General features: G+C 36.5%; 1 protein-coding gene across 14 annotated transcripts in view; it reads right to left on the bottom strand.

Annotated features, from left to right (window-relative positions):
* Window positions 1-13,195, bottom strand: part of C1H8orf34 (chromosome 1 C8orf34 homolog) — a 222,892-nt gene that overhangs the window by 80,227 nt on the left and 129,470 nt on the right. For 9 of the 14 annotated variants that reach the window (XR_015285841.1, XR_015285846.1, XR_015285840.1 and 6 more), the window contains 2 exons: window positions 9,361-9,839; window positions 4,043-4,133 (listed from right to left, as the gene is read on the bottom strand). Coding sequence is in view for 7 of the 14 variants with exons in the window: in XM_086885691.1 (XP_086741817.1) it covers window positions 4,043-4,133; window positions 9,361-9,839 (570 nt within the window). In the remaining 7 variants the exon portion in view is untranslated. Of the gene's footprint in view, window positions 1-4,042; window positions 4,134-6,270; window positions 9,840-13,195 lie in introns of those variants that run through there. The other 5 variants (XR_015285843.1, XR_015285845.1, XM_086885697.1 and 2 more) reach the window with 2 other exon arrangements.

The raw sequence follows: 13,195 nt of genomic DNA on the forward strand, positions 1-13,195 counted from the left end.
GCACACAAGCAAACTACTGCAGATAATAATGGGGAACTGTCTCCAGAATGACAGAGGAAGAACACACAAGGCTCTGTCCAGAGACATTTTTAGTGACTCTAAAAAGAACACCACAGGTCCTTGATTTTGGATCATACTGACAAGACAATTTTCATTTCTCACTGTGTACAGTTTCAAAGGACAACACAGAAGAGATTTTGTTTCTAAATTATAATATTATATATATAAAATATAAATATAAATAATATATAAAATTATAATACCTCTTAAAATGCATGTGCTAGTTTATCATTTTAATAATAAAATGTACATTTCAAGAGCAAATAATTATATACTATCTCTTTCTCTGACCTATGGCCATGAACTTAATTAAGTGCACAAAGAGGAAAAGGAAAGAGTATGCTAAAATAATCAACCACGCTTCTTAAAAATATTTTTCTTTCCTTCTTTAATATAACAAACCTTTCAAGCTAGAAAAATTTAAACTCTTATATGAGTAGCTATTTGATTTAAAATGTTGTCATAATTAGTATGAAAGTTTAAGAATTGTTGACTTCCAGTTATCATTGAAACTTGCTAGGGATGATTTTTTTTAAATGCTGTCAGAGCGCCTGTAGAATTTAAAATGTAAAGTCTGATTTACAAGAACTGAGAACCAAGATCTCATTTCCATAAAACAAGATATGCACTGTTGTATCTGTTTTGCAAATGATGTTTTTCGAGAGATGTTGAGATTCCAAAGTGACCCAGTTCTTTTCAGTTGTCACTTGCTTTGAAAAGTCCCTCTAAACTCTTATATCTGAATACATTTGAAACTGTTCGCCCCTTATTTTTTCATTCTTTTTCTTGTAAAACTCTAACCGAAGGTATTACTTTTAAAGACCTCCAGGTGACTCACACAGTTTCTCTTTTTGCATTGTTTTCCCACTACCAAAAACTAGCTTTACACCTGGCTGCTATTATCTCAAAGTAGTCAAAGAATGTGGTAAATATTACCCACATGTAATTTATTAAATGCTGAGTCAAAGAACAGGTGTGGCTATTGTAAAGATTAATTTTGTAGCTCTTCTGCTCAAACTCACAAATTATGAACTCCTGAGCCTTCTCAACACTAAATCACACAAAAAATATCCACACAGATTTATTACTTTGTAATCTTGCCAGCTGCTCTACCTACAAGCAGTGGAATCAGCAAGTATGCCAAAGTCCCTTGCTGACTCCACTTTACAATCAGGAACTGGCAGCTTCTCTTCGTCAGCAGTGGCAGTTCTGCACTTTCTTGACAATGTCACTACCACTAACTCAGACAGGGATGTTACCACCATTAGTTACTTTTAATATTTTTTTTCATTATTAGATTTCAGTTACAAGGAGTATTACTTTGATAAAACATTTTTGTTCCATCCCTTTTGTATAGTAATAAAAACAGTGATCTATTATAGAGGATGCACTGGATAACTACACTGAAGTCAGCCTGGGTTCACAAAGGGAAAGTCCTGTTTAACTAATTTGATAGCTTTCTATGATAAGGTCACCTACCTAGTGGATGAAAGAAAGATGATGGATGTGGTTATTCTGTATTTTAGTAATGTTATTGATACTGTCCCTCACAGCATCCTTCAGGACAACTTGTCCAGCTGTGGGGTGAGTGGCTGCAGGCTGTGCTGGGTGAAGAACTGGCTGAATGGCAGAGCTCAAAGGGAGCTCTGGTCACCAGTGGTGTTCCCCAGGGGTCAATTCTAGGGCCAGGTCTGTCCAATACATTTACCAACAACCTGCAGGCAGGAGTTGAATCCATCCTTAGCACATTTGCTGATGATCCCAAAATGGGAGGTGACTCTTGGAAGGACAAGAGGCCTTGCAGAGGGATCTACACAGACTGGAGCACTGGACAATGATTAATGGCATGAACAAGTCATAACACCTGATTCTGCAGCTGGGATGGACTCATCAGGCACAAGAATGAACTGGGAGAAGAGTGGCTGGAGAGCCTCTCTGCAGAAAGGGATCTGGGGGTGCTGGTTGGCAGCAGGCACAGCAAGAACCAGAGGCGTGTCCTGGAAGCCAACAGGACAAACCCCATCCTGGGGTGCATCAAATCCAGAATCACCAGCTGCTCAAGAAAGGTGATTATCCCACTGTGCTCAGCACTGGTGCACCCTCACCTGGAGCACTGTGTGCAGCTCTGGGCACCACAACTGAAGGATGTGAAGGTCCTTGAATGAGTCCAGATAAGGGCAACAAAACCAGTGAGAGGGCTGGAAGGAATGACCTGTGAGGAGCAGCTAAGGACTTTGGGCTTGTCTAGTTCGGAGAAAATGAAGCTGAGCATTGACTTCACTCTTCACAGCTTCCTGAGGAGGGCATGTGCAGAGAGAAGCACTGATCTCTTCTCCCTGGTATTCCACTAAATACAGAACACATGGCAGTGGCTCAAAGCTGTGCCAGACTAGACATCAGGAAGCATTCCTTTACTGAGAGGGTGAAAGACTGAACAGGCTTCTGAGGGAGATGGTCAATAGCTCAAGTCTGTCACTGTTCAAGAGGCATTTGGACACTGACGTTAACAACATACTTTTAATTTTTAACTTACTACTTTGTTTTTTGGGCAATGACAATGACCTACCAGGATTCTTGGAATATTATAGCACAGAATTTTGGGTGCTCACAAGTCCTCACACCCACACAATTCAAGTACAGCAGCCATAAAAAACCATGCTGTGTAGCTGATATGACCTGGACCATCAGTGTCCCTGGTCACATAATTAGCATCAGTCTGTGTGGGCACAGCCAGTCCTACCAATGTTTGTGCGACTGTAAATTCGTTACAGAAAATACTGAGGAAAAATTGCATGCACATAAAAGGCAGGTCCCAAAGGCTCTCTTGAGCCTCCTAAGGTGTGCTTCAGCTCAAGGATAACTGAAATGCTCTGATGCAAGTAAAATTTGACTTATTTGCCTTGGACTAATATCAGCTGGATGCACAGAATCTCACTGTAACATTTTACTAGCACTCAAAAAGACCTGGCACATGCTCTTCAGAAACTCATTGTGTAAATCTAAATTTCAGTCAACCTCTGGTCTATGTATGAATTTGTGAAACTACTGTGTGAGTAGAAAATAACTTTTTAAAGTGGCATAATTTAAAAAAAAAAATCTCTTTATCTGGCATGTTTCTTATGAATCCTTAATCCCTTACAGAAGGGGATGCCTGTTCCCTTCTGTAAAGAAAATGTCATTTTCATATATTAACTCTTGATGTTTAAACCAGTATTGAATTTTCTAAACATGCTGATTAAATCATCTGTTCTTTTCAAGTACATCACCTAAAATATGTTAGGAAGCAGCTTGCATATTCACCCTTGCAGATCACAAAGCTGCCATGAATTAAAAGTGAAAATGTGAAACAGTAAAATAATTTACAGGTACAGGCAGGGAGAACTTGTTACAGCTTGAAAATATTGCAATTTATAGCCTGTTACTTGTTCTGTCATTTAGACTCTGATCCTGCTGACCTCCTCTTCCACAATTAGACAGATACTTCAAAGAGTGTAGGATATTAAGGATTACTTGTATGATTAAGAACTTTTTTATTAACACATATGAATTAAAAAGAATGTAAGCAAAATAGAGATAATAGAGATAATAGGAGACAGACCTAAGAAGGGAGGCTTGACTTTTCTGACCTGGAGTTTTTTAGTTTGGTTTTTTTTTTTGCTGGTGAATACAGATTTATTAAACAGATTATCTATTTAAAGTTGATGTTATTTTCTGGAACACCTACTTTAACACATGAGGACAAATTGTTTCACTTAGCTTAAGTAAATATTGTTCTGTGACCATTTTGTCATTGTTCAGTGGCTACAGGAAAGCTTCTGCAAATCAATGCTATAAGGTTCAGCCTTCAGACAGATAAGTAATTGGTACTTGTGAGAAAAACTCCTGTGAGCAGGCATGACATCTCCACAGTATTTGAAGATATAGAAAATGAAGAAGTATGAGGGTGTTTGACATATTATCTGGTCCTTACACATATACTTACATTTGTCTTGGTCAGCTTCCACTTCACTTTCTGTGTCACTCGGCAATATCCAAGGTTGATGAGCAAGTTGAAGCTGTTGTAAGAATTCATCCTGCCACAAACAGATCTATTTTAGATAAAATGGCAGACAATTGTTCTGTATAAATGAAGACTGCAGCGAACATTAGCCTCAATTAACTAGAGAGAAGACAGCCTTTAAAAACAAAAAACCAGCTTGATGTGAAATCAAACCAGAATGTAGAGGATGTGCAGGCTCCTTAGAATTTTTTTAAATCTATCCAGTAAAACAAAACCAACCAAAAAAACAAACAAAAAACCAAACAGAAGAAAAATACAAATAAACATAACAAAAGCAAGCAAACAAGCAAACAAAAAAACAAAACCAAAAAATCAAACCCAAACCCACTAAAGTGAGCGGATCTATTTAGCTCTCTACTATAATAAATACATATATGTAAGACACATACATACTCATCTTGGAAATGCAGTGACAGGACAAATTTCAGATATTACATATGACCCTGCAGTTTTTGGACTGCATAGACATTTCAAATGCAATTTGCTTAAGTGAAGCTTTGTTTTGTCAAAACTTTCACTCTTTCTAGTCTAATAAAAACAAGAACCTGAAAACCTGATTTAGAACCTTTGGTTTTGTTGCCTAAGGAGAAGGCTTAGGTAGGAAAAATGTTATGGAAACTTCTGTTTCAAAGATACCATTAAAAAATCAAAATATAAATGTTTTACATGGTTAAAAATCCATATGCAGCTGAATATATGCTTTTGAAAATGTTTTAAAATTGCCTTCTTTTTATATAATGTATATATGTACGTGTATAAAAGTATTTTTCCATGCAGACACTCACATGTGTATGTGAACATATACATACAGACATATAAAATACTTTGACACATTCCTTTGCAATATTCACGGGGAGAGATGAGACTGGAATGCAGTTTTATTTTCAAAAGTAGTTCAAACACCAAAGTTTAGTCTCTAAAAGAAAACTTTAATACTGGCCAGATATCATAAAATTACTGGCTAGATTTTTATAAATTCTTGAAAAAAAAAGGGGGGGTAATAACCCTGTTTTGTGTTACATCAGCTGAAATGAGAATTTACATATTTACAGTTAAACTGTATTACAACATACATTTTATTCTTAGGCTATCTGATTTAAATACAGAATTCAGGCTTGTTTAAATCAGTTTCAGGAGACTGAAGGCTGCTCAATCAAGATCTAACTTGCTGGGAGTAAATTATTAATTCTGTCAGAAATGTGTTAAAAAATTCCACAACTGCTGCTGCCATGGCCCAGCAGTAAACTCAGTCAGGAGCTCCAGGACTCACTCATGTATTGCCATTTCAAATGTGCTGTGCTTGAGAAGGTTGCTGACTACAACACTGAACGTGTTTTGGTTCATGGAACAGGATTCTTGCAGTAGGGGTGAGTGACTCTCACACTGATCCACACACTTTTTAATCTTGCGAAAAGACAGAGCAAAGACCTGAGCCAGGCAGTGGAATAGAATGAGAGTATCTGACCAAAAAGAAAAGTCCCCATCACAAGTTATGCTCTATACTCCAGTAAACAGGAGTAAAAATTTTGTTAATCAATGCTATATTCAAATAAGTTGAAGTTTCCTGATCTTAAAGAAAGACTAATATGAATTGCTGGATACCAGTTTAAGCTATCTGAATAAATGTAATTGTTGTAAAATTTCATGTTTTCAGAGAATGATATGGCAAACAACGGAGTCAGTAGTATTTTCATCTCAATAGCTATTGACAAGTACCACAGAATTGTGTCACTTTAATGGAATCCATCCTAAAGAGATAAGCAGGGTTCAACATTCCTTTGTCAATTTATACAAAACACCAAAGGATTAGGAACATGCACAGAAGTATCTCTGCCAAAGGATTTGGAACCCTGATTTATTACCTTTATAGAGATAATAAAACTATTTCTCTAGGTAGCATTTCTTTGCTATAATTCAATTCAGCCTTGAACAGAGCTGATAATAAAACACACCTGTTAGAACTTAGTAATATTATGTGTGCCAGGAGGCAGAAACTTGTCCACAAAATCTCAGATCATTATAAGTCTTGAACATTAAAAAACCCCAAAACATTCTTAACAGCTGATATGTTAAGTACTTGCCAAATTATTTAAGATTTGTGCTACAACAAGATTAAACCACCCATGCTGCAGCATGAACTTTACTAAAGCTTAAGAACTTTGAATTGTATTTATTAGTATATTTTTCTATTTAGACTTATTATGTTACTCTGAAACACATTACAATTTAGGAAGCATACATAAGGCATTGAGAGATATGTTAAAATTCCAAAAAAAATAAACAAGGAAATAAATAAATAAATAAAGCTCCTTAGGGTAAAACATGCTCCTGGCACCCAGTAGTGACATTCTTTTCAACTGACTTATTCTCATCAAATATATCAACATTGTACTGATTAATTCCATTAACATCACCTAAGAGTAAGGAAGTAGAGTTATTTGCAAAATCTTATCATAGTACCTTCTATAGGATTGGCAATATAACCACAGTGTATTTACATCTAGTAGAAATTCCCAGTTGAGACCATAAGGCTAAGAAGAATAAAGGCAATTTCCCTTCTTTTATTTTACTGGTTTTATACAGGAAGATGATACAAAACCTACAATGAAAATTGCAAAATAAATTACAGTATCAGCCTTGAGTTTTATATGTTTGTGATCTGAAAAAGTACGAAGACAGACAGGACTCTTGTTCTCCTACCCCAAACCACCTCTGCCTTTTTAAAATATATCTCCACGGTCAGAGACAAGCTGTGGCACAAGAAAATGAGATCATATGGCCACAAAGAGGAGGAAATGTCTAACATGGCAAAAAATGTCACAGGACAGACTTATTTCCCGGGTATGTTCTGTCTAAATCCACTTCTCTATGTGACAGGAGCTTGAGTGGGCAAAAGACAGCTTGAAAGGGCTCCCAGAGCTTCTAGTGGAACACTCCAAAAATGAGGCTGGGAGTGGCAGATTGGCATCTCCATCAGCAACTTTCTGACATCCATGTGCCTTCACAACCTGGCAGAGGAAGGTCTTCAGGATGAACGTGTCATACCAGCAGCTTTCCCTTTGGAAGCAAAGCTAGTCCCAAGCTGAGTTTTCATTATGTCAAAGGTCACTTGTGCATGTCAGAAAGGATAAATAGGGTCTGAGCAGGGTCACTAGCAGCCAAGGTACTATTGTACCCAGTGAGCAAAGAGAAAGAAAAGAATTTGTCACTTCTAGAAGGGATTTTAACAGAGGATTAGATCCTGCATAGAAATGCTGAGGTTTAACATCAGCTTTACAGTGGATTGCTGGCTGAATCTGGACATGCTATTCTAACTAGAAAATAGCATAATAATATTGCTCACTTCCTAAAATTCTTGAGACAAATATTTACATATATTAAAAGTATAATAGGACACTTAATGCGAGATCTATCAACAAACAGAAGTAACAAGACATAGCAAATTAAATGGGACTCTTGCTTATTACTACTGTAACTACAGAAAGGTTGTGGAAGAAAGCCTTTTTAATTGTCTGCCTTTTTACAGGAAAGATTGAAAGTGATGGGAAGACTGGATATCTCTCACTCATTACATACACATACTTTCAAGAGTATATACAATAATTTTACTTGGAATCACATGACTGTATCATTTAAGAACAAGACTGCCTAAAAGAGAAGAAAAAGAGGGGTAAAGAATTTAGTTGGAGACAATAAAACCCTTCATTTCTTCTAAATATTTTTCAGTTAAAAATTTCAATTCTCATTTTCTGGTATGTGAGAAAATTCTAACACACAAACACATCCCATACTTCAAAAGAGGACACAAAGTGATTATTTTTGTCAAAAAAAAAAGAAGTTTAAATTACATTTTTTTTCCATGAAAAACATGATTTGAAAATATATCAGCTGGCAGTGAAGACTTTCAGGAGAACAGTCACCTTCAGTCCTCATGTCTTTAATCTGGATATTCAATTGTAAGTGAAGAAACATCTCGAGTGATGGGATTAATGCATTGCCTTTCAAACACCAAAATAATAAGTATTTATTTCACCACCAAATTTAAGTAAGATTTCTTCCCCAAATTCAAGAGTAATCCGTGCCTCATTTCCTTTCCTTCACAACAAATAATGGACATCATAAAATTAATTGCAGGAATATACTAAGTATTCAATCTCTAATTTTCCTACAAGTAACCCTAAGCAACACTATCACAAACATTTTAAATTTTCTTTAGAAGTCATGAGACTGATAATACATTGTGTAAAGTGTCACACCCAACAGATTATTAGAACAGCTGATACTCCTCAGAAACAATCTAAAGGTATGATATTATTTTCAGTCTTGGAAAAAAGATCTCTAGGCTTTGACAAATGGATTACGAAGAGATTGGTAATAATGGTGGGAACCAACATATTCCACCACTAAAAAATTAGCAACCTAGCCATATAGTTCCTTCTCAAGTCAGTATAGAAGGACTGGCATATCCTGAGAAAAGACTCACCTTTGTAAGGCATGTATAGAGATAGCAGGGGTTTTCTTTCACAGGTGCTTTTATTTCCACTGCCCACACACTGAAATTATCTTTAAGGCAGCTAAGGTTAGCAGAGGAGAGTGCTACTCAGAATTTACAAGGTACTTTAACTTTTTCTTCTGTTTTGTTTTAAACAAATATTAGTCCTGTAAAATATTTGACAGGAAATGTTTATGCTGTAAATCAGCCTAGTTACCATGCATATAGTATTAGTCATTCAACAATGTTGGACATTTTGTCTTGCAATTCAGTTTGGTGCTTTGGAAAAACCTGTCCTTTCAGTGATGCCTAACTAATTATTCCAATTGCCCAAAATATGAAATAAAAAGTAGATCAAGAAAATATCATGCACTTCCAGTGTGGCAGGAAAAAATATTATGAAGCATAAAGATTAGATCAAGTTTTGTTTAATATTCCAGAGGTATGCACCTGTTAGAAACTGTAATGCTAATAAAACTGCTATGCATCGCACAGGCAAAGCCCTACAGAGCTCATGGTAAATTTGAGGGACACATGTTTCAGTATGATTTCTGTAATAATACTGGCATTTTCTAATGAGTACCTCTCAAAGCTGAGCAGTATTTCCTTGCTAATTTTCTCATCATTATATTTCAAGTTCTTTATGCACAGTAGGTTACATTAAGTATACTGATGTTACTTGAACATAAAATGCAATCAAGTCTTTGCATTATTAAACATAGCAAAAACATTAAATTGAAAATCTTACTTCTGATAAACTGTTTCTCTGAGTAGTGACAGTTCCAACAACATCTCCACTCACTTGCACAGAAAGCCCTGAAGCAGCACTGAGGGTCCTCCCCATTTGGCTCTTAGATGACAAAGATCTGCTTCTTTGCATGCTAATAATGCCTTCCCTATTTCCTTGGTTGCTAGGGGTAAGAGGCCGTGACAACAAGCTATTTGGGGTCATAGGTCTGCTCCCTGGAGCTGATGGCCTGTTGGTTTGTGCACTGCTGTTTGTGACACTGGAGACTTGTGTTCTGCTGTTAGCGGGCAGCGGTGGTGATTTGTTTCCTTGGAGCTGAATGTTCTTCCCTGTCAGAGTTGGCACCTGAGGCCTTGGGGTTTGGCCCTGTGCAGCTTGAAGATTGCCTTGATGGTCAGATGCAACTACACTGGGATGCTGGACACCAGGGCTTCTTGAGAGCCTTGCTTCTTCCCACAGTGCGAGGTCCTTCTCAATGTCTGTGCACACACACATGAACAAATGGAAAAGAAAGAAACTCATTGTCTGTTTCTCTCTGGTTTAAAACTCTTAATGATTTTCTCCAATGTAAGGAAAACCTGAAGCTGTGCAGAGAAAATATATTCATGCTTAAAATAAAAGGCATCAGAATTAACAGTGCAAATGTTTGGCAAGCATTTCCTTAAAGTTTATTTACATTTGTGTTCACTGCGAACACAACTACCCTGCAGAAATGAAATATTATCTCTTCATTGAATGTCAACACAAACTATAAAAATTCCTCGTTTCCTCAAAGTTATGTCTCTGTGGCTTTTGCACAGTTACTGCAAAATTAAGATTAGTACCAAACCAAGATGGAGCAATGATGTAAACTTGTTATCCCTCAGCTGCACTGAAGAGCAATCCAAAAGGCTCAAAGCAAAAGTTTTGCTTCTGGCCCTGCTGTCTACTGCCCAACCAAAACTCTGAAGGAAGTAACTATTGAACTCTGGCATATCTGGATTTGTGATAGTTCAAGGAGGAAAGGTGACAGCCATCAGGTGGTCCAATTCCTACCTCACATACAGCCATAAGAAATAAGATCTGTTTTAAAAACACAACAGATTAAGGACAGTAAATTAAAAGTGTCTTCTGAAATAATATAAATCATATTAATGCTTCTAATGGATTAAATCATCTAAGTCAGACGGGGATAGCTGGAATTTAGGTTGGCACTGATAACATATTGGAAGTCCTTGCAAATGCAAATGTAGAGCTAAAGAAACAATTTAATCAAGTTTATTTTATCATACACTACTGTTACGAACTTTCACTGGCATGTACTCTACTGCACTTGATTTTCATAGAGACAGCTGATTATCTTTAAAACAGCAATATCACTTCCCGTAAACATGCACAAGTCACAGTCCCAGAAGCTGTAAATTAGCAAGGCTCTTGCTATCTTGCTAATATACTTGCTACCTAATTGCTAATTTAAACACCTATTAAGTCAACTTGTCTACAATAAGCATTTAGTATTTTTATTTTCATAACAATTATTTCAGATTCTAAAAGTCCTAAAAGAAACAGATTCTAAACTGCATATTGGAAAATGAGATTTTCTTTCACTTGTGTTTACCAGTAGGTATAAAAGGAATGTTGTAAGTTAAATAATTAAAGATGTGTTGGCTTTAACATCAACATATTTTATAAGATCTTGAAAACAGGAAAAAAAGCCATGCCAATTTCATGTTACTAGTCTAATACAACATATTGTACACAATTGAAATACTATCATTAGAAAAGCTAGTAAAACTGAAATAGTTGTGAAAGCCTCAGATAAAAATGTCTCACAACTTTTTAAAGATTAAATATTTTTGTTAGCAAATTTTAAAACATAGTCAATATTTCTAGCACACTATTAAGAAAATTTCTAATTGACCCCTTAAAATTAATTATGTCCATTTTGAAATTATTACATCTTGAATGACTCTTCCACTATGCTTTTACTTTGGAATTTCATAGAATCACAAAATGGTTTGGGCTGGAAGAAACCTTAAAAGTCACCTGGTTCCAAACCCCCCTGGTTTATGGGCAGGAATACCTTCCACTAAATCATGTTGCTCAGAGCCCCATCCCACGTGGCCTTGAGCACTGTTAGGGACAGGACATGCACAGCTACTCTGGGCAACCTGTTCCAGTGCCTCACCCCCCACACAGTCAAGAATTTCTTCACAACATCTAATCTAAATCTCTCCTCTTTCAGTTTAAAGCCTTTATTCCTTATCCTATCACTACACACCCACGTAAAAAGTGCCTCTCCAGCTCTCTTGCAGGCCTCTTTAGGTACTGGAAGGCCACACTTAGCTCTCCCTGTAACCTTCACTTCTCCAGGCCAAACAACCCCAAGTGTCTCAGGCTGTGAGAGATGCTCCAACCACTGAGCATCTTCATAGCTTCCTCTGGACCTGTCCAAACAGGTGCACATCCTTCTTACGCTGGGGACCCCAGAGCTGAATGCAGCACGCAGGTGTGGTCTCGTGAGTGTGGAGTAGTGAATCACAGAATCTTCTGAACTGGAAGGGAGCCACAAGGATCATCAAGTCAAACTCTTCAGTTTGGCCTGTATGGGGATCAAACCCAAGACCCTGGCATTATTAGTACCAGGTTCTGACCAACTGAGCTGATCTTAGAGGGGGGAGAAGCAGCTCCCTTAACCTGCTGCCTGCTCCTCTTTTGGTGCAGAATGTGTAAGATCCCTGGCAAAAAATCAGGTGCCAATAAATGATACTGTGGGCTACTTAATTTAAACCAAATGAATAATATGGTCTTGTAAAAATCCAACTTAGTCTATTTCTTTGCAAAATTACAACTGCCCAACTTGCCTGTAGTGAATTCAGTATGCTAAGAAATAGTGTGAATATTGAATGATTTAATAAGTGTTAAATAAACATTATATGCTGGTTCATGCTTACTTAATTTCATAGCAGGCAACCAAGCCTGCAGATAAACCAATTATTATAATCATTACTCTACATATAATTAACATGTTTCCATAGCATAATTATTTAGTTTTATTTACACATCTTCTGTTTGATTTTGCTTTAATAAAAGCTTTTCATCCAGAAATAAAAAGAAATCACATATTCCCAGCTTTGTAGTATTATCTGATCCATATTAAATAATACAATTGAATTATGATTTAGGATTTTTAAAAATCCTTGTTGATGTAATTTAAATGAAAATAAAATTTAACAGAGCAACACAAAGGCATTTTGCCTTCAAATTAAAAAATATCCAGAATAAGGATATGATTCATATGCACTTAAAAACTGTTTATTTTTTAACAGTTCTTCTTGTGATAAAATATTTTCCAGAAGTATACGAAGACCACAGAATCAGTGCAACAAACCAAATTGGCAAGATACTGGAATCAATTACCAAAAAAAAAATAAATAAAAATTCTCCATTTGCATGTGATATAAAGCAGCCATAGTAACATAAGAGCTTGGATTTTAGACAAAAAAAAATAAATAAAAAAATATGAGCCATATGTAGAGAAGGAAAAGAAAACTGCTCCAGTATCTGATTTTTTAAAACTGCTACTTTAAAATATCAAGGTATTGAGGCAGTTGCTGGCAATTGGTACTAGCTCCTATTTTAGGCACAGGCACCAAATTATGCCTTATGTTAGGAGTGATTTTTATCCAGCACATAGTCCATATGAGAAGGCCAGTCCCCTTAAGAAGGTGTATCAGAGACAGGAAGCCATATTTCATCATTACACAGGTAATCCAAGTCATAGCTCAGGCATCTAAATTACTGCCTAGATAGGCAGCCATTTTGTAGAATTAATAGGTTCCACTGTGCTTGCTAA

Source organism: Cyanistes caeruleus, chromosome 1 (assembly GCF_971803275.1).
Source record: "Cyanistes caeruleus chromosome 1, bCyaCae1.hap1.1, whole genome shotgun sequence".
Lineage (NCBI taxonomy): Eukaryota > Metazoa > Chordata > Aves > Passeriformes > Paridae > Cyanistes > Cyanistes caeruleus.